The sequence below is a fragment of the Lutra lutra genome, chromosome Y (assembly GCF_902655055.1).
Source record: "Lutra lutra chromosome Y, mLutLut1.2, whole genome shotgun sequence".
Taxonomy (NCBI): domain Eukaryota; kingdom Metazoa; phylum Chordata; class Mammalia; order Carnivora; family Mustelidae; genus Lutra; species Lutra lutra.
Window position 1 is genome coordinate 1190000 of NC_062297.1, and position 22289 is coordinate 1212288.

The 22289-nt window shown below is 44.2% G+C and overlaps 1 protein-coding gene across 11 annotated transcripts in view; it reads right to left on the reverse strand.

The window, feature by feature from the left end:
• Positions 1–4353: 4353 nt before the first annotated feature.
• LOC125092596 (oral-facial-digital syndrome 1 protein-like) overlaps positions 4354–22289 on the reverse strand; it is a 70423-nt gene continuing 52487 nt past the window's right edge. For 9 of the 11 annotated variants that reach the window (XM_047716969.1, XM_047716968.1, XM_047716967.1 and 6 more), the window contains 9 exons: positions 18870–18981; positions 16608–17213; positions 15998–16112; positions 12042–12142; positions 10947–11057; positions 8262–8419; positions 5494–5746; positions 4788–4855; positions 4354–4494 (listed from right to left, as the gene is read on the reverse strand). In XM_047716969.1, coding sequence (XP_047572925.1) covers positions 4803–4855; positions 5494–5746; positions 8262–8419; positions 10947–11057; positions 12042–12142; positions 15998–16112; positions 16608–17213; positions 18870–18981 — 1509 coding nt within the window. In that variant the 3' untranslated portion in view covers positions 4354–4494; positions 4788–4802. Of the gene's footprint in view, positions 4495–4618; positions 4856–5493; positions 5747–8261; positions 8420–10946; positions 11058–12041; positions 12143–15997; positions 16113–16607; positions 17214–18869; positions 18982–22289 lie in introns of those variants that run through there. The other 2 variants (XM_047716971.1, XM_047716970.1) reach the window with 2 other exon arrangements.

A 22289-nucleotide genomic window follows, 5' to 3' on the forward strand; every position in this document is an offset into this window, starting at 1 on the left:
CATCCCAAAGCAACAGAATACACATTCTTCTCTAGTGCACATGGAACATTCTCCAGAAGAGATCACATCCTCAGTCCTAAATCAGGTCTCAACCGGTATCAAAAGATTGGGATCATTCCCTGCATATTTTCAGACCACGATGCTCTGAAGCTAGAACTCAATCACAAGAGGAAATTTGGAAAGAACCCAAATACATGGAGACTAAACAGCATCCTTCTAAAGAATGAATGGGTCAACCAGGAAATTAAAGAAGAATTGAAAAAATTCATGGAAACAAATGATAATGAAAACACAACGGTTCGGAATCTGTGGGACACAACAAAGGCAGTCCTGAGAGGAAAATATATAGCGGTACAAGCCTTTCTCAAGAAACAAGAAAGGTCTCAGGTACACAACCTAACCCTACACCGAAAGGAGCTGGAGAAAGAACAAGAAAGAAAGCCTAAACCCAGCAGGAGAAGAGAAATCATAAAGATCAGAGCAGAAATCAATGAAATAGAAACCAAAAAAACAATAGAACAAATCAACGAAACTAGGAGCTGGTTCTTTGAAAGAATTAATAAGATTGATAAACCCCTGGCCAGACTTCTCAAAAAGAAAAGAGAGAGGACCCAAATAAATAAAATCATGAATGAAAGAGGAGAGATCACAACGAACACCAAAGAAATACAGACAATTATAAGAACATACTATGAGCAACTCTACGCCAACAAATTTGACAATCTGGAAGAAATGGATGCATTCCTAGAGACATAGAACTACCACAACTGAACCAGGAAGAAATAGAAAGCCTCAACAGACCCATAACCAGTAAGGACATTGAAACAGTCATCAAAAATCTCCAAACAAACAAAAGCCCAGGGCCAGATGGCTTCCCGGGGGAATTCTACCAAACATTTAAAGAAGAACTAATTCCTATCCTCCTGAAACTGTTCCAAAAAATAGAAATAGAAGGAAAACTTCCAAACTCAAGGCCAGCATCACCTTGATCCCAAAACCAGACCAGGATCCCATCAAAAAAGAGAACTACAGACCAATATCCTTGATGAGCACAGATGCAAAAATTCTCGCCAAAATACTAGCCAATAGGATTCAACAGTACATTAAAAGGATTATTCACCACGACCAAGTGGGATTTATTCCAGGGCTGCAAGGTTGGTTCAACATCCACAAATCAATCAATGTGACACAACACATTAATAAAAGAAAGAACAAGAACCATATGATACTCTCCGTAGATGCTGAAAAAGCATTTGACAAAGTACAGCATCCCTTCCTGATCAAAACTCTTCAAAGTGTAGGGATGGACAGCACATACCTCAATATTACCAAAGCCATCTATGAAAAACCCACCGCAAATATCATTCTCAATGGAGAAAAACTGAAAGCTGTTCTGCTGAGGTCAGGAACACGGCAGGGATGTCCATTATCACCACTGCTATTCAACATAGTACTAGAAGTCCTAGCGTCAGCAATCAGACAACAAAAGGAAATTAAAGGCATCCAAATCGGCAAAGAAGAAGTCAAACTATCACTCTTTGCAGATGATATGATACTATATGTGGAAAACCCAAAAGACTCCACTCCAAAACTGCTAGAACTGGTACGGGAATTCAGTAAAGTGTCAGAATATAAAATCAATGCACAGAAATCAGTTGCATCTCTCTACACCAACAACAAGACAGAAGAAAGAGAAATTAAGGAGTCCGTCCCATTTACAATTGCACCCAAAACTATAAGATACCTAGGTATAAACCTAACCAAAAAAATTAAAAATCTATGCACAGAAAACTATAAAGTACTCATGAAAGAAATTGAGGAAGACACAAAGAAATGGAAAAATGTTCCATGCTCCTGGATTGGAAGAATAAATATTGTGAAAATGTCTATGCTACCTAAAGCAATCTACACATTTAATGCAATTCCTATCAAAGTACCATCCTTTTTTTTTTTTTTTTCAAAGAAATGGAACAAATAATCCTAAAATTTATATGGAACCAGAAAAGACCTCGAATAGCCAAAGGAATATTGAAAAAGAAAGCCAAAGTTGGTGGCATCACAATTCCGGACTTCAAGCTCTATTACAAAGCTGTCATCATCAAGACAGCATGGTCCTGGCACAAAAACAGACACATGGATCAATGGAACAGAATAGAGAGCCCCGAAATAGACCCTCAACTCTATGGTCAACTCATCTTCGACAAAGCAGGAAAGAATGTCCACTGGAAAAAAGACAGCCTCTTCAATAAATGGTGTTGGGAAAATTGGACAGCCACATGCAGAAAAAATGAAATTGGATCATTTCCTTACACCACACAGGAAAATAGACTCAAAATGGATGAAGGATCTCAATGTGAGAAAGGAATCCATCAAAATCCTTGAGGAGAACACAAAGGAATCCATCAAAATCCTTGAGGAGAACAAAATCCTTGAGAAGAACACCTCTTCGACCTCAGCCGCAGCAACATCTTCCTAGGAACATCACCAAAGGCAAGGGAAGCAAGGGCAAAAATGAACTATCGGGATTTTATCAAGATCAAAAGCTTTTGCACAGCAAAGGAAACAGTGAACAAAACCAAAAGACAACTGACAGAATGGGAGAAGATATTTGCAAATGACATATCAGATAAAGGGCTAGTGTCCAAAATCTATAAAGAACTTAGCAAACTCAACACCCAAAGAACAAATAATCCAATCAAGAAATGGGCAGAGGACATGAACAGACATTTCTGCAAAGAAGACATCCAGATGGCCAACAGACACATGAAAAAGTGCTCCATATCACTCGGAATCAGGGAAATACAAATCAAAACCACAATGAGATCCCACCTCACACCAGTCAGAATGGCTAAAATTAACAAGTCAGGAAATGACAGATGCTGGCGAGGATGCGGAGAAAGGGGAACCCTCCTACACTGTTGGTGGGAATGCAAGCTGGTGCAACCACTCTGGAAAACAGCATGGAGGTTCCTCAAAATGTTGAAAATAGAACTACCCTATGACCCAGCCATTGCACTGCTGGGTACTTACCCTAAAGATACGAACGTAGTGATCTGAAGGGGCACGTGCACCTGAATGTTTATAGCAGCAATGTCCACAATAGCCAAACTATGGAAAGAACCTAGATGTCCATCCACAGACGAATGGATAAAGAAGATGTGGTATATATACACAATGGAATACTATGCAGCCATCAAGAGAAATGAAATCTTGCCATTTGCGATGATGTGGATGGAACTAGAGGATATCATGCTTAGCGAAATAAGTCAATCGGAGAAAGACAACTATCATATGACCTCCCTGATATGAGGGATAGGAGATGCAACATGGGGGGTTAAGGGGGTAGGAGAAGGGTAAATGAAACAAGATGGGATTGGGAGGGAGACAAACCATAAGTGACTCTTAATCTCACAAAACAAACTGAGGGTTGAGGGGGGGAGGGCGGTTGGGAGAGGGAGGGTGGGGTTATGGATATTGGGGAGGGTATGTGCTATGGTGAGTGCTGTGGAGTGTGTAAACCTGGCGATTCATAGACCTGTACCCCTGGGGATAAAAATATATTATATGTTTATAAAAAAATAAAACTTAAAAAAAAAAATTCTCATCTGAATGTGAAAGAATGGTGCACTCTCCCTGCTTTGTGACTTTGGGCAAGTTTCTTAACATCTCTGATCCTGTTTCTTCATCTATAAAGCAGGGATAGTAAGTAAGTAAGTAAGTAAATAAATAAATAAATAAAGCAAGGATAATAATACCTAGCTCAAAGGATTATTAGTAAAGCTGATTTGAAGTAATGTTTATAAAATGCTTAGCGTAGTGCCTGCTCATAGGAAGAGTTCCATCCACAAGAGTTGTCTGTTCCTGTTGAATGAATGGCCAGGGAGAACTGAGAAATTCCTAAGTGTAATCAAGTGGTTAACATTATAGCTCAGTTCAACAACAACAAAAAAATGGGTTGTGTTTTCTCAAGAAAAACATGTGAGAAGTAAAGACCACAGGTAATACTGTTTTATTTCTAATACCTGGGATGGAAAAACCCGTGTCCTTATTTTCAGGGACAGATCAGATGGAGAGTGTTGGGGAAAATGAGACTCCTATTTGACAGTGGGTAACCCAATCTGGAGAGGAAAGGAACACAGCTGAAACTTCCAAAATATAGCCCTGGAACTTGACCAAAAGGTTTTCAAATAAATATAACCTATGACAAAAATGAGGAGGAAAAAAAAAAAACCATTCTAGGGTCATGCAAAGCCTGAAAAGGAAAAATTCTAAAGAGGTGTTACTTGACTAGATAATTTCTGGTCTATATAACATGAAACCAAATAAAATTATGAAAAACAGAATTGTATCGGATTACAGATAAAATTTTTATTGAGAATTTTGTCTTGTTACAAAGAATCCATAGGCCTTTAGTTATATTATGTGGGTAAGGTGCTGGACAGCAAACATGGTTACCAAAAGTCATCTGTTCCTTCGTGAGAAAAGCCTGTGAAACTAAATTAGGGAAAGATAAAAACAAATTTAATTTATTAAATTCTTGTGCAGTTTATTCAGGGATCCTCATAATATTTGCATTCTTTCTCTGTGGGGTTTCCGCCCTTGTTTAAAATTTCTCTCTGAAGTAATTTCACAAATTAAAAAATGAAACACATTTATCTTTTTGAAGTCCTTAATTTTGATTTTTACTAATTTTTCACAGAGAGACTCAAATATCTGAACGTTTCCCTTGGCCAACACACCGGCAACGTAATGGTTTGTGTAGGAACACCGCACTGAGGAAACCATACCTTTCGTCTTTATCGCTAGATGGCAGCAGGTCCACTTCTGAGGCTTCTCTGCCAACTTTTTTTGAACTCTGACACAAAGAGGGAAAAAGAATTCTGAAATTATATATGTATCAATCTTTTTTTTTTTTAAAGATTTTATTTATTTATTTGACAGAGAGAGATCACAAGCAGGCAGAGAGGCAGGCAGAGAGAGAGGAGGAAGCAGGCTCCCTGCTGAGCAGAGAGCCCGATGCGGGACTCGATCCCAGGACTCCGAGATCATGACCTGAGCCGAAGGCAGCGGCTTAACCCACTGAGCCACCCAGGCGCCCCCATAGGTATCAATCTTATTCAACACTCTGATTTCTCTCAGGACTAATCTGAGATATAGATGCAATTCAAAAGTCTAAGAAAGAGGGGACTTTTAAACATGAAATTCAGCAAGCACATTAAAAAAAAACTATCTGGTGCCCATTCTCAATACCCATGGTGAGACAGAAGTAAAACTCTAGGGCTTCGGACAGTACTCAGACATTCATTATTCATGAACAGACCTTCATTATGTTCTTTTTGTTCTTAAAATGATAGACATCCTAAACTTTTATAAAATATGACAAATCAAAACCTCTTCAGTCTTCACCCAAGCAAAGCAAGGATACTTTGTTGAGTCTCATGTATCAAAAAGACTCAGGGCTCTATCTGAACTGTGGATTTTCTATGCTTCCACCTTTTTGGCTCCAACGGAGAAGGCAGATTTGGGTCCTACAGTTTTGGAACAAACGAAAGCATCTTGGCAGCCCCCTCCACAGAAGGCCAGTCCGCAGCATCAGCACCTTTTCTGCCATCTCCTGGTCTTGTTCCTGCTGAATAATCTTCATGTATTTCTCCAAAGGATTTTCACCACAAACAGACTGGCCTTTTATTTCTTCAATATTGATTTCTTTTTCCATTTCAATTTTCAAGGACTCTTCAATCATCCTCTGTGGAATTACACGTGCCAACACAGGAAATACACAAACACATTAAAACAACCTGTAAGTGTTTAAAAAGGCACAGTAATATAATCTTGGTCCTGTAAGTACAACCTGCATGCCAAAGAACTGGTTTTTTAGTTGAAGTCATTGCTATCAAAGGGGGACAAACAGGTCATCTCACTGAAGGAAGGCATTAAATCACCTCAAATGTCCTGTGCTTTACGCCAGATGAACCAGGAGTCCAAGGAACATCCATAGGGAAGATAAATTCTGGTAAGACTCAGCAGGTATGTGAAGTGGTGAGAGTATCCCATGTGCCTGGGACCAGAAGCAGGACCGAGGTGGTCAGAAGAGAACCAGAGGAAGGAGGAGAGCAGGGGTGCCCCTGAAAGCCACTGCTGACCAGCAGTCACCTCAGCAGGGTTACCCTAGTTCCAACTAGCTGACGTTGAATGTCTTCTTTAAAACCCATTTAAAAAGGAAAGACCTACAGCAAAGCCAAGCCCACCTTCTTTACGGCTTGTTTCCAGGACCAGATAAGAATGCACGAGAATGAGCTTGCAAAACCTCCCCGTTGCTGCTGAACTCCTAAGGTCTATGTTACCCACAGGCTTTCTCAATGCTCTTAAGCAAAGAAGACCGGGATACCTACTGCAGGCTTTTAATACTAGACTTATAACTAAAATTTGTATGGAACCTCAAAAGACCCAAATAGCCAAAGCAATTTTGAAAAAGAACAAAGCTGGAGGTATCTCAATGCCAGATTTCAAGATATACGACCAAAGCTACCGTAATCCAAACAGTATGGTACTGGCACAGAAACAGACACACAGATCCCTGGAACAGAACAGAGAGCCCAGAAGTACAGCCATGCTTGTATGGTCGACTGACTACAACAGAGGAGGCAAGAATATACAACAGGGAAAAGACCGCGTCTTCAGCGATGCCGGGAAAACTGGGCCACCTGCTTCAACAAAAACAAGCTCAGAATGGATGAAAGACCTAAATGTGCAACCTGAAACCACAGAAATCCTACAAGAGAGCAAGAGCAGTAACTTTTCTGACATTGGCCTGAGCAACATCTTTCTAGATATGTCTTCTGAGGCAAGGGCAACAAAAGCAAAGAATAAAACCCCCCAAAACAACAGCAACAAAAACCAAACACAAACAAAAACCTACTGGGACCACACCAAGATAAAAAGCTTCAGGGGGTGCCTGGGTGGCTCAGTGGGTTAAGGCCGCTGCCTTTGGCTCAGGTCATGATCCCAGGATCCTCGGATGGAACCCCACATCAGGCTTTCTGCTCAGCAGGGAGCCTGCTTTCTCTCTCTGCCTGCCTCTCTGCCTTCTTGTGATCTCTGTCTGTCAAATAAATAAACAAAATCTTAAAAAAAAAAAAGATAAAAAGCTTCAGCACAGTGAAGGAAACCATCAACAGAACGAAAACAAACAAACTGAATGGGAGAAGATATCTACAAACGACATACGCAATGAGGGGTTAATACCCAAAATATATAAAGAACTTACACAACACCAAAAAACCCAAACGATCCAATTAAAAGCAGGCAGAGGGCCTGAATAGACGTTTCTCCAAAGACGACATCCAGACGGCCAACCGACACATGAAGAGATGCCCAGCATCACTCATCATCAGGGACATGCAAATCCAAACCACAGTGAGCGCTCACCTCACCCGTCAGAATGGCTAAAGCCAAAGAGACAATCGACAGCAACTGCTGGTGAGGATGTGGAGAAAAGAGGAACCCTGTGCCCGGCTGGTGGGCACGCCAACAGTGCAGCCGCTGCGGAAACAGTATGGAGGTTCCTCAAAATATTAAAGACAGAATTACCCTATGATCCAGTAATTCCACTACTGGATATTTACCCAAAGAAAATGAAAACAGTCATCTGAAATGATACACGCCCCCCGATGTCTACTGCAGCATTAGTCACAATGGCCAAGAGAGGGAAGTAGCCTGAGTGTCCGCGCATGGGGGAGTGGGTGGAGAGGGGCTGTGCACACGATGAACCAGTGCTCAGCCACAGAAAGGAAAAGGATGGGGTCCTGCCATCTGTGACAACACGATGGACCAGAGACTATTACACTGCGTGAAATAAGTCAAACACAGACAAATACCATGTGATTTCACTTATGTGTGGAGTCTAGAGAACAAAACAAATGAACAAAGAAACAACAAACCCAAAATACCCAAACTCAAATACAGACAACAAACTGGTGTTTGCCAGGGAGGAGGGGGGTAGGGGGTGGGGGAATAGATAAAGGGGATTAAGAGGTACAAACTTCCAGTCATAAGAAGTGTAAGTCCCAGCAATCTGGAGTACTGCACAGGGAACATAGTAACACTGTAATAATGTATGGTAGAAGAAATCCCGAACCAAACCACCTGCCACTCTATGACTTCGGGACACAGTAAGGACTCACGTCCCTGGGAGCGAAGTACTTACAGGAGGCACACCAGAGGAAAAGCAGCAGAGAGAATTTGTGTGTATTTAGCATTACCCGCTCTTGATCCAGTGTTTCTAGTTCTCTTCGTTCCCTTTCTAAAGCCTCTTGCCGCTCAGTCTGCCTTCTCTCTTCTCTCTGCCTGCGTGCTCTCATGTGCTCTTCCCACATGTTTTCTTCTTCCTTCTGTTCTCCCATTTGTTTCTGATCCATGCCTAATGGGACAGAAAAAAGGGTACGTAGTTTACAGCATTGGATTTTTCAACTATACACACGGCTGCTTTGCAAAGGCCCTTGTCAAGGCTCACGAAGACTCTGCGTGGTTTCTCATGGACTCCTGGCCTGCTCCATCTTCAAGCCCCCAAACCCACTCCTAGCCCCGCACCTGCCTTTTACTTTGCTAAGATGAAGACCCGTCACCCTTCAGATAAGGACTCTAACTGCCTCCCACATCACACCCCCCTCCTCCCCATCACAGCTTCTTATGCTCTTTGCTCACTTCTACCCTTCCCAAGGCAAGCCATACATCTGGTTAGGATCCTGCGCCCAGCTATAGGACTCAGAGTTAGCGGTTAGCCCCTCTTCTATTACACAGCATTTCCGCAGCTCTTCCCCTCATTCCCGTGCAGGCATCCCATCTCTCCTGCCCCAGAGAGGACGCTGCCACCACACTCTACCCACCCCCGCGCCAGAGCCAGCTCACTGCCACCTCCTCCAGGCTGATTCCCAACCCCTCCCACACCTCCTTCTCTAGGCCCGACCTCTGTTTCCTCACGCCCTGACTTCTAACAGGCTTCCTGCCATCAACACTTGGAGATCCCACAGCCCTGGCTTCCTTCCTGGACCCCTCATTCCTGTTTCTTTCACCATGCTCTTCCCGTGCTTTGTCCACTCGGCCAGCAGGGCTCACAGAGCCCTTCCTCCTGCTGCACTGAGGGGTGTTGACACCATTTACTGGGGCGCTGCCACCACCTAGTTAGTGCTCTCCATGACGCTGGTCTCTCCGCCTGCAGGCAACCCACCTTCACCACTGTGAGCACGTGTCACTTCCTGGGTCTGCTCCGCATACTCTCTGCTCTGGGGAAGTCCAAACCCATAGCGGTTCAGGCTAACAATCTACCTTCTTCTTGCCAGACTTCCTCTATCACTGTAACCTTCATATTCAATACCTGCCATCCACAAAGCGGCACGCCCACTGTCCGCTGAGTATAGCCGCACTGGCCTCGCGCCACACCCTTGCTTTCACGGCCTCCTTAACCTGAGGTGCTCCATCCCTCCCCCACAACCTTCCCTGCTACGCAAGCCACCACTTAAATGCCACCTCGTGGGTGAGGTCCTCCTTACTCCTAAAGTCACACCTGGCTCCTCCAGCACCACATTCACACGTACTTTGTACCTGCCTTGTCACAATCCACCGGCACCTGTCTTCTCTATTTGTATTCCTTCCGGCCAAGGACCATATTTTCATCGTTTGTTCCCTCAGTGTGCAACACAGGCCCCCACGCCTCACATGCTGAATTCAACCTCAAGTCCACGATGACTGTGCTGACCTCCTCCAGCCCTGGCCTCTAACCTCAACCTTCCCCAGCCATGCTAAGAAACGGTTAAGTGCACAGGTTCACCATGGGACTTCAAGCCTCACAGCCATGCCCTGTCCTAAGTCACTACCAAAAAGTTACTTTTACTAATAAGAGAGGAGCAACAATATTCGCTTAATCCTGTTCATGAAATTTTAAGAGCGGAGAAGGCGCTGACCACTTCTCTAAGCAGCGACACAGCCTCCTGCCCGCTAGGGGAATGAGGGTTACTCCCTGATGTGCCAGACTTTCACATGGAGCAGCAACCCCAGAATGAGAATGCTGTTTGCGAGCTAATTTAAACAGATGAAAAGGGCTGCTTATTCCCTGGGAAGTGTACTTTGTAGCTGCCCAGGCACAATGAAACTGCCCCGGACCTTAAGAACAAAGAAAAGAAGCATTCCCACTGGTACAAAGGTATTGAGCCTGGGGCCTTTCCATCTCCCTGGCCATTAGACCTGCTCTCAGGTGCCATGGTCCCTATCAGTATCTATCCCACAGGTGGTCCTCGATGGCCTGATGAATGCCCGACTCTCCTACTAGAAGCTCCAGGAAGCAGGGGCCTGGGCTGGTACACTGCTGTCTGCCCAGCCATGAGGAAAGTTCCCAGAAGAGAAAAGGCTCAATGAATCTCTAGCATCGTTTACTCTGGAATTGGCAAAAATCAACCCTTTCCAAGTCTCATGCCTCCGTCAGCGACTGCTCACATTCCCAGCCGTGTCTCAAACCAAGAAACTGGTTGTAACAGGCTCTGCAGAGGTCTTAGGGAGGATGATCTCCCTGTGTTTGGAAAGGACCAGTAGCCAGTTTTATTTGAGGCATTTCCTTTCAACTCTGAAGTTTCAACACTTTGGTCCAAGGAGAAAAGGACCTGGCTGTTGGCTGAGCCCTAGAGCAAAGCCCCAAGCTCCCCACTACGCCTTTCTTCCATGATGGGGAGGGAGTGGGTCAGCTGGAGGAGGCAAGAGGAAAGACAGTGTGAGTCCAGGAAGACAAACCTCATGGCCAGTTTCCCTGCAACGTCACCAGCTTTTCTGCAAACTGAAATATATCAAGGTTTTGCTTGTCGTACTTTTTTAAGGCATGGAGGAAGAGAAAACACAGTAAGATTCAGCACCGCTAATTCGTTAATCTACTTTGTTCGTTAAAACAGAGGAAAACTTACTCAGGTAGTGACAGGACTCAGGTCTGGCGGCCGCGGCGGCATCCGCGTGAGGCATGTCGCCAGCGGGATGGAGGCCATCCGCGTCAAACTGCCTCGCCGCGCTCCCTGCATCTACACGAGGTGCAAAAAAGCGTTTCGTGAGTCCTCCACAGCGAGGGCAGGAGAAGGGAGCGTAGCACAGTGGAGGGAGAATTCACGGTGAAGCGCTCAAGTTTTGGCGCAAGCAACGGGGCCAGCCCTTTGCCTAGAGAACTCTAGAACTCTGCATCAGCCTGACCATGTACTCTCTCCTCCAGTGTTGTTCTGCTTTCGAGAATTAGATTCCTTTATAAAATCTCACTGGTTCCCCAATAGGAAAACCTACCAAGGGAAAGAATTCACCTGGCTTGCGGATAAATCACTTGAATTCTACTTGAAATCAGTGATTTAACAAACTTAGTCACAAGGATTTTGAAAAGCTTACTAAGCCTTATCATTTAAATGTTCAAAACCTGATCCTTGCACACTGGCCATGAGACCATGAAGCAAAATGGCAGGTCACGCAGAAATACGAAGATTCCCAAGCTGGAAAGAACCGTGGGCATGAGCCGCGCTACGGCTCTGTCCCGCTTCCCCTTCCGCGCTGCGCTCTGGGCATGGCCACAGCCAGGATACCAATTCCAGACTCACAAGCTTATATTATTTTACCTCCATTCTTGAATTTTAAAAACGGGCCTTCTAAATCTTAGGCAGTCAATGGGTCAATAAAGTAATGGCATACTCATGTTCCATAAAAGGGAAAAAAGAATTCTTAAAAATCACTTATTTGAACTCTGAAGCAATCCCAAACTTGGTAAACTGAGTTAAGGATTCACTTACAGGCTCAGCTCCAACTCTGACATGGTGAGCTACCCTGAAATGCTTGATAAATGGAACTCAGAACATACCCCTGAAAATCTTTGTGATGTAAAGATGAGGCAATATATCTGTATTTGTGGTTTTATCACAAAATAAAAATGTCATAATCTGTAACTGCTCTGCTCTTCATGAGAATGAGTATGCTTCACCAAAACTAAGCTTTCTCTTATAAAAACCAGTACTCATATTTGAACTTACAATTGAAAAATGATTCAAATTCCTCATTGTCCTTAAGAGGTAGGTTGGCCGGATTTGAAAATTCACTTTTGTCCTGAAGCTCCATTTGTCTTTGACAAAGACTAGAATGGAAGAATAAAAATCAAGAGCATCAAGTTGTAGGAATGTAAAATCCAAGAGCACAGGGTGATGAAAACCCTCAAAATGCTTTCGGAAAGCAGTTATTCCTGGGCTCTCGGAGAATAAGAGCTAGGCTGCCGGGGACACCTTCGCACAGCAGGTGTCCCTCTAAGCCACTGGCTTGGTGACCCCTCAAGCCACCACACGCAGCGAGACAGGCACTACCACCATTACCACAGTGCTCCTATGATGAGTTAACTTTCTCAAGAACCAGAAAGCATTTTTGAGAAACCCGGATTCTGCACACCCTCAGCACATGTCAGCTGAAGAGGTTATACTACAAGCCCATGTACATCAAAGGGCCCTAACTCAGCTTTCTTCCTGGCTTTATTACAACAAAGAATGATATAAAACACATTACAGGCGTTAGGATAGCAACAGGCACATGCGGCAGTTTTCAACTCTGCACAGTGTAACGGAGTCAATACGCAGAAGCCCAGACTGGAGCCCAGAACTAAGGAGCCAGCGTCTCCAGCCATGGGGACCAGGCACAAACCGGGGTCCTCCATATGACTCAAATCCCAGACTGGGCAACCCACTGCTGAGCTCCTCAACACACCCAATGCCTCCTGCTTCACCAATCGCACCCCAGGACCCACTGCCTGGAATTTATTTCAATGATCTACAAACTGGAATCTTATGTGATCAGGGATGAGACAAGATGTCCACTCTTGCCACTTTTATTCAAAACGGTACTGAAAGTCCTAGCCACAGCCATCGGATAAGAAATACGAGGCATCCAAATTGGAAAGAAAACCAAACTGTCACCATCTGCAGATGACATGATTCTAAACAAAAAATCCTGAAGACTCCACCAAAAAACTATTAGAATACATTGATTCAGAGAAGTCGTGGGTAGAAAATTCATTCCCAGAAATGGGCTGCATTTCTACACAATAATAACAAAGTAGCAGAAAGAGAAATTAAGAAATCAATTTCATTTACAATTGCACCAAACAACACCGAGAAATAAATTTAACTAAGGAGCTGAAAGACCTGTACTCTGAAAGCTGTAAAACACTGATGGAAAAAATTGAAGATGACACAAATGGCAAGATATTCCATGCTCATGGATTGGAAGAAATAATAATGTTAAAATGTCCCTGCTACCCAAAGTAATTGATAAATTCAGTGCAATCCCTATCAAAATACCAAAGGCATTTTTCACAATGCTAGAACAAATAATAATATTAAAATGTGTATGGGATCGAACAGCCAAAGCAATCTTGAGGAAAAACAAAGTGGGAGGTAGCACAAGCCCAGATTTCAAGATATACTACAAAGCTATAATAATCACAACAGTATGGTACTGGCACAAAACCAGACACATAGATCAATGGGAACAGAACAGAAAGCCCAGAAAGAAACCCACACTAATATGGTCAATTAACAACAAAGGAGGTAAGAATACACAATGGGGAAAGGACAGTGTCTCCAACAAATGGTCTTGGGACAACTGGACAGCTACATGCAAAACAATGGAACTAGACCACTTCCTTACACCATACACACAAATCATCTCAAAGGGGTTAAAGACCTAAATGGGAGACATGAACCCATTGAAATCCTAGAAGAGAGCACAGGCAGTAATGTCTCTGACATCAGCCTTAGCAACATTTTCCTAGACAGCTCTCCAGACACAAGAGAAACAAAACAAAATTAAACTATTGGGATTATGTCAAAATAAACACCTTTTGGACAGCAAACAGAAAGCATCACAAAATGAAAAGGCAACCTACTGAATGCGAGATTTTTGTAAATAATATATCCCATGAGACGCTAATATCTAAAACATGTAAAGAACTTATACAACTCAACACCAGTAACACAAATAAACTGACGAAAATGGCCAGAGAACCTGAACAGATATTTTCCCAGCAAAGACCTACAGAAAGCCAACAGACATGTGGAAAGAGGCTCAACATCACTCATCAGGGAAATGGAATTAAAGCCACAATATGGTATCACCTGACACAGGTCAGAATGGCTATAACCAGAAAGACAAGCAGCAGACGGTGTTGGTGATAATGTGAAGAAGGAACCTTCGTGCACTGTTGGTGGGAATGCAAACTGGTGCAGCCACTGTGGACAGTATGAAGGTTCCTCAAAAAATTAAAAACAGGGCGCCTGAGTGGCTCAGTGGGTTAAGCCTCTGCCTTGGGCTCAGGTCATGGTCTCAGGGTCCTGGGATCAAGGCCTGCATCAAGCTGTCTGCTCAGCAGGGAGCCTGCTTCTCCCTCTCTCTCTGCCTGCCTCTCTGTCTGCTTGTGATCTCTGTCAAATAAATAAATAAAATCTTTTTAAAAAAATTAAAAACAGAAACACAATATGATCCAATAATTTCACTACTGGGCATTTATGCAAAGAAAAGGAACACACTAATCTCAAAAGATACATGCACCCTTATGCTTACAGCAGCATTATTTAAAACAGCCAAGATATGGAAGCAACCCCAGTGTCCACAACTGATGAATGGTAAAGAAAATGTGGTGCATACACAGCTATACATAATGGGGTATTACTCAGCCATAAAAAAGGATGAGATTTTTGCCACTTGCAAGAACACACAGATAGACCTGAGAGTATTATGCTAAGCGACATAAATCAGACTGAGACAGACAAATACCATGTATTTGTCCACTTAACATGTAGAGTCTGAAAAACAAATGAACAAACAGGCCATTGGCTGGCTCAGTCGGTTAAGCACCCAACTCTTGATTTTGGTGCAGGCCACGATCTCACAGTTGTGAGACAGAGCCCTACATTGGGCTCCACACTCAGAGCAGAATCTGCCTGAGAGTGTCTCTCCCTCTGCTCCCACCCACTCATGTGCACTCTCCCTACAATGAATAAATAAAATCTTTTAAGAAATGAATAAACAAAGAAAAAGCAAAATCAGACCTATAAATACAAAACAAACAAAGTGATGGTTGCCAGAGGGAAGGGGGCAAGGGGATGAGCAAAATGGGTGAAGGGAGGGGGAGGTACAGGTTTCCATGTATGAAACGAACAAGCCATGGGAATAGAAGGCATAGCACAGGGAATACAGTCAAGGGCCGTGCAACAATGTCGTACGATGATAGGCTGACCTCCAACTGTGGGAAACAGAGCGTAACATGAGAAGTCCCCTGACTATGCTCTATACCTGAAATGAATGTAACATTGTCTGTCAACTATGCTCATGTACAAAAAGAGACTGGAACCTTGTTATATTTAAACGCCAAAAAAACTTTTTTTTTAGAACATTTTATTTATTTGACGGACAGAGATCACAAGTAGGCAGAGAGGCAGGCAGACAGAGAGAGGAGGAAGCAGGCTCCCCGTTGAGCAGAGAGACCAATGCGGGGCTCAATCCCAGTATCCCGGAATCATGACCTAAGCCGAAGGCAGAGGCTTTAACCCACTAAGCCACCCAGGAGCCCCCCAAAATATTTTTATATGACTTTTTAGTGATGGTGAAATTGTTTTAAGTTAAAACTGAATTTGTTTTCGCAGATTTGGTCCATTTGTTTTCTCTCTGTTAACCGGGTCTATTCTGAAGTATGAAGCTGTTTACTGATAGAAGAATGTAGGTCCTACATGCCAAGTTTAGCAAACAAATAGAAATTACTTCTTTACTAAAAAGAATGTTCCTCCCCACCCCCGACCCAGGTAATTTAGATCATTCTCAAAAATCACACATCATCTTACAACCTAACTACCGATTCTATACTACCAAAGAAAAGCCCAGCGAGCCCAGGGTAAGACCCCAAGCAGCTCAGCAGACTCAGCTGAGGCCCAGTGGAAGGTGGTATTACCTGGCCTGCTCTGGAGGGCTGGACAGTGGATGGAGGGCAGCGCTGTGCCTGGACTCAGCAGATGAAGGCTGTCTGGGACAAGGACTGGGGTCAGCCGCGTGGGATCGGCCCAGACCTAAGGGGCAGAAGGCTTCACTTTAAGAATTGCAAGGAGAAGACAGCAACATGGTCTCCAAACAGTTCTATTACTCTGACAATGAGTTCTACTATCCTTGTAAATAGCTGTGTATGACATAAGTGATCTCACCAAACTAACAATTCAAGCCCCTAAATGAAACTACAGTAGGAACAATAAAATGTACCCAACTAACCAGTGGTAAAGGGAAAGCCACTGTCACTCTGCACATGTCTGCGTGACCAGGAAATTGCTAGAAAAGGACACTACCCCACCACTGCCCACAGCAACCCCACACCTTAAAGGAGATGCCCCTGTTAACCAGGAAAGGCAGGTCAAGAGAGAGGACAGCAATGCTGGGGCTTAGGTGACCCCAGGCTTGGCTCCTGCTCCTTCCTGCCATCTCAGGCAGGCTGCACTCGGACTCAGGTAAGAGGCCCTCCGAGGACCAGAGCAAATCCAGAGCTTCCTGCAACCCTCCTGGCAGCCGCTCACCTTCCAGATACATTTCACCATCGAGGCTCCTTTTTGCTTTGGGAATGGGAGTGGAGGAGAGGCGTCTGGAGGCAGTGTGCCTGTGTGGCCTCGAGGCCATGCTGCCCGCCCATGCCTCCGAGGTGCTGCTCTTGTCCTCTTTGGGGGTGCCCACTGGAGGCTGCTCGGAGATAACTCTGTCCTCGGCACAAGTGCGTCTTTGGGATGAATTCGAATTGATGCTCTGGAGTGTTCCTAGCAAGTGGAGGGGTGGTGGGCTCTTGGCTGCTAAAGGGCTTTTAGCAGGGAGTTGACTAACTCTTCGATGGTAATTTCGGAAAGCTTTCTCCAAACGTTCAGTCTCTTGCTCTAGCTCTTTCATCCTGGCCTTGGTATTGGCTACAAACTCAAGGTCAGAATCGCGGGAACCGCTCTCTGTGCTTGCATTTGGGTAACTTATGATCCTTGGTATACCCACCATCGGCCTTTCCTGGTCGAGAGTATTTTTTAAGAAATCCCCGCCTACATCTGCATCACAAGGCACCGCCGTCTTGCCACTCAGTAGTCTGCTGACGGACTGCTCGATCAAAGACTGCTTGGGCCTGCGGTACACTTCGTTCTCGAGTGCTGCGGGTTCCAAGAAGACCACGTGAGAAATGATGGGAAAAGGCAGAGAAGAGAGTTAAAATAGATTGAGATCATGATTTTTCAAAAACAAAAGGCAGTATTAAGGACAAGCTTCCACCTTAGTTTCTGAAGCTGCAGTCATGACAGTATTAATATTTATGAAAAAGTTATATATGTACGTTTCATTACGCATGATATTACTTCACAATCCATTACCACTATCGTGAAATCTAAAAAAGCCCTGAAAACTGAGAATATATTCCTAACTTGTTTGGTGGCAAAACCCAACTGATTTGGTTGAAAAGCTTGACCTGAACCAACATAAACACATTTACAATCTTCAGTTATTCCACCTAGCATGAATATTCATCCATTTGATTACAAAGTAATTACCGTGTTTCACTGCAGGATGCTGCGCAGAACCCCCAGGGTTGTGGCAAAATCCACAAGCCACAGCCCCGGCCTGAGTTTCCGATTAGGGAAGGAGGACATGTAGTCTTGACAATGCTGTGCGCCAAGAACATTCACTGCTTCCATTTTATGGACGGAGGGCAGAGACTGAGGCTGGCTCATCCAGTGAGCAAGGTGGAGAGCCGCTGGCACTGCCCATGGCAAAGCCGGCACTCCGGACCACCACCTCTCCCACAACGCCTCCTTGAGGACACCGCCGGGACAGAGGCTCACAGTGTGCAACGGGGGGTTCAAAAGGTTCTACCTTCTTAAAGTGTTTTTCATGATATGAGGTCACCAGAATTCTAGCTGTACAGTGCAGCAAACAGAATTATGGAGAGACAGTGAAGAGCAGGCAAGAGTAGAAATGAGTAAAGGGAAAACCTGTGTGGGGGGGAACAAGGGCCTAACCAGGACAGAGCGCGAATGGGATGGAGGGGGTTTCGGAATAAAGAAGCGAGAAAGCACGCCCGCCGGTAACACAGAGGAACCTGCTCCGTGCCTGCAAGCAGCCAAAGGTGGTGCGGAAGCTTCGGCGTCCCTGTTACGAATTAGGAAGGGGTGGACGTCATGCACAGCGGTGAAACTGGGAGTAAGAAAATGACAGCAGCAACCACCCGCTCGGTGTCATGTGTGTCGCAGGCCCCGTACTGCCACCCATCTCACTTCATCTTCATCCACACGGCCCAGTGCCACTCCTGGCCCCGTTACACAGTGAGGACACTGAGGCCCAAGGAAGTTCAAGGGAGTGTGCCCAGGGTGAGAGAACGGACTTCACAACGGGGATCCGAAACAAGGACTCCGCTCGCAGTGGTGCTCGTTTTTCTGACCGCTCTGCTTCTCGCACGCAAGTACACGTCTGCCCGGGGACACGTCACACCACGGAACAGTCAACTGGTCTTTGCGGCAGGGCCACACGCAAAAAAGGAAAGCCTAGGTTCGGGATGAATCTGGGGACCCCTGTGTCACTACCACACCTCTCCTGAGTCACGGGGCACCTGTGAAAGCAGGTCACTGGAGCAGAGGACCTGGTTGCTAGTTCTGAAATAGAAGTTTTACTTCTCAGCTGACACATATTTCTATAACTCTTCCCCTGCTAGGAGAATTACTAAAAATTCACTGAGTAATCATTACATTTTCACAAACATCAGAAGCTTTACACACACAAACAAACAAACACACACACATGTTAAAAATGTCTTTGACCTGTCTGGGTTTGCTTCAGTTGCAATTTCAAATCGGCAACCTGTATAGTTAATCTCTTTACGGAGTCATCATAATCAAGTATCTGGGCCTTCAGTTGTGCAGAATGTTCGATCTGAATAGATTTAGGGAAGGAAAAGAAATGAACATAAGACAAATCACAGCTTATTTCAAAAGGACCAATTCTCTTCTCCAAATTATTCTTTTTGCCAATTCTGAGCAGGTTTGTACCCATGAAACCACAGAAAACACTAACAAGGAGACAAGATGGTGGGGAAGTAGGAGGAGGTGCCGTTTCAACCTGTACCCTAAAGTGAGCTGATTATCCCAAACTCCAATCACCCATGAAATCAGCCTGAGATCAGAATTATACACGTCTAGATATCTACGGCGGCAAAAGACACCACTGGGAACGTCGGACTGATATCGGAAGATAAACAAAAGGGGGAGGGAGCGCCCAGAGGCAACCGAGTGGAAAGTAATACCCCAATCTGAGAGTGCCCTGCATCTGGGGACCAGCATTAACTTGCAGTCTGGTTGAAAGCACTCAAAAAGAGCAAAGGATCGCGGGGGAAACTGTGGGAATCAGGGCAATTAGGGACAAGGGCTTAAGGCCCCAGACCTAAGACAGCCGCCCCTGGTGCTGAGCCAGAGAGAGTGCGCGGAGAAACCAGGTCTTGGTCCCTGAGCCGCCAGCATGCCTGAGAGCACATGGAGTCCCGTGAGGGGCTGGGAGCCTCACCAGACAGCAGAAGCATAGCCTTTTTGCAGTCTCCAAGCACAGGCTGTGCCGTGCTATCAGACGCTGAGATATGTGCGCCCCACACCCTCCTGAGAGAGGTGTGCGCAGGCACCAGGCTGGCGCTTTCCAACCTGGAAAGACCAGGCACTCCCAGCCCGGGCCAGCAGGAAAATCTCAGTGTGCGATTGCTGCTTGGAACCTCTCTGGTGGTCTGGACCTGCCCAGACAGCCGTCGCGTCATGGTTTTGGGTACAAGCAGGAGTTCCTGTGTCACTAGGGACCACGACTCAGAACCTGTTCTGCCAACGGCCGAGGGGAAACTTAAGTGCTCCGCAGCACCTAGAGGGGACAGATGAGGCTTCTCTCTGAGAGGGAGGTCGGGATGAGGTTTGCTTTCCTCTAAACCTCGAAAAACAATCAAAAGCTGTCAAGATGAGAGAAAAGGAGTGAACAAACATAAAACCTCCAGAGAACAAAAGCCTGAAAAAACCGGTTTCCTCAGAGCCCACCCACTTGAGGGGGGCGGGAGGACTTAACTCAGGGAACATCATTGACTGAAAACCCACATGGCAGGACCCTCCCCCAGAAAACCAACCAGGAAGAAAAAGAAAAAAAGAAAAAAAAAAAAAAAAAGGAAAACAAAAAGACGACAAGAGAAACCACCACTACTTACAGATACAACTTTTATTTTTAATTCGTTCTCAATATTCTGGTTCATTTTTTTACATAAATAATTTTTTTAATATATTTACCATCACAGTGAGAGGTCAAGTACATCAAATTCCATAATAACCTTTTAACCTAAACTTTTTGATACATATACCCATGTTTTTCTTTCGCTTTTCTATTTTTTAAGATTTTTTTAAATTTTAGTTTATTTTTTTATTTTTATTTTTTCATATTCATATAGAGTTAAACTGAAAAGTAACCCCCTTTCCCCAATCAATGCTACCCCTATAGGTAAACCAATTTTTAGTCCCCCTTTATCTTAGGAAAGTTGAGTCCTTTAACAAAGATATCAAGATACATCCAGGAAGAATCAAAATAACCTTCCTTGCCCACACTGAGAATATATAACCACTCTCCCATCTTTTTCTTCCTGTGTATTTGGGTTCTTTCTTTCTGTGTATTTGGGTTTGTCCTGATTGTATATAAATCTTATACTTGGGGTTCTTTTTTCTTTTTCTTTTCTTTTTTCTCTCTTTTTTCTCTCTTTCTTTTTTCTCTCATTTGGGTGGGGAATCCTGATTGCTCAGAAGCGTTCCAGGGTGCACCTTGACATCCAGCTACATCCATTCAGTCATCTCTCACCAAAATGACAAGGAGGAGGAATGCCCAACAGAAGAAAAATTCAGAGGATGGGCCTTCTGCAACAGAGCTAATGGTTATCAACATAGACAATATGTCAGAAAGGGAATTCAGGCTAACAATTAACCAGGCTATAGCTAGGTTGGAGAAAGCCATGGATTACCAAACAGAATTAATTAGGGCAGAACTGAAAGCCACCAGGGATGATGTTCACAGTGCTCTCAATGAGTTCCAATCTAATCTAAATTCTCTCACGCTAGGGTAACTGAGACAGAAGATAGAATTAGTGATCTGGAGGACAAACAGATAGAAAGGATCAAGAGGAAGCCTGGAACAAATAGCTTAGAAGCCACGAAAACAGAATCAGGGAAATAAATGATGCCATGAAATATTCCCAAATCAGAATTATTGGAATCCCTGAAGGAGAGGAGAAAGAAAGGCTAGAAGATAAAGTGGAACAAGTTCTCCATGATAATTTTCCTAATATCTCAAATGGAACCAGCATTCATATAATAGAGGCAGAACAGTTTCACCCAAAGATTATAGATTCTCAAAAGTCCTCAAGACACCTAATAGCAATAATGAAGAATTATAATCGTAGGCAGACCCTCTTGAAAGCAGCTAGGACAAAGAAGCTCCTTACATACAGAGGAAAGCCCATCAAAATAATGTCAGACCTGTCCACAGAGACCTGGCAAGCCAGAAAGGGCTGGAAAGATATATTATGGGCACTAAACGAGAAGAACGTGCAGCCAAGAATACTTAATCCAGCAAGACTGACATTCAAAATGGATGGAGAGATAAAGAGTTTCCAAGACCTGCAAGGCTTAAAAGAGTATGTGACCCTCAAGCCGACACTGAAGGAAATATTAAGGTGGGGGTGTCTACAAAAGAGGAAAAATCCTAAGAACAGCATTGAACAGAAATATAGAGACAATCTACAGAAAGAGAGACTTCAAAGGTAACAAAATGTCAATAAAAACGTATCTATCAATAATCACCCTCAATGTGAATGGCCTAAATGCCCCCGTCAAATGACACAGGGTTGCAGACTGGATAAACCGACTGGACCCATCCATATGTTGTCTACAAGAGACCCATTTTGAACCTAAGGATACACCCAACTGAAAGTGAAGGGATAAAGAAGCATCTTTCATGACAATGGGCCTCAAAAGAAGGCCGAGATAGCGATTCTCCTATCAGATAAATTAGATTTTAAACTAAAGACTTTAGTCAGAGATACAAAAGGATGCTACATAATTCTTTTTTTTTTTTTATTAAATTTTATTTTTTTATACACATATATTTTTCTCCCCAGGGGTACAAGTCTGCGAAGCGCCAGGTTTACACACTTCACAGCACTCACCATAGCA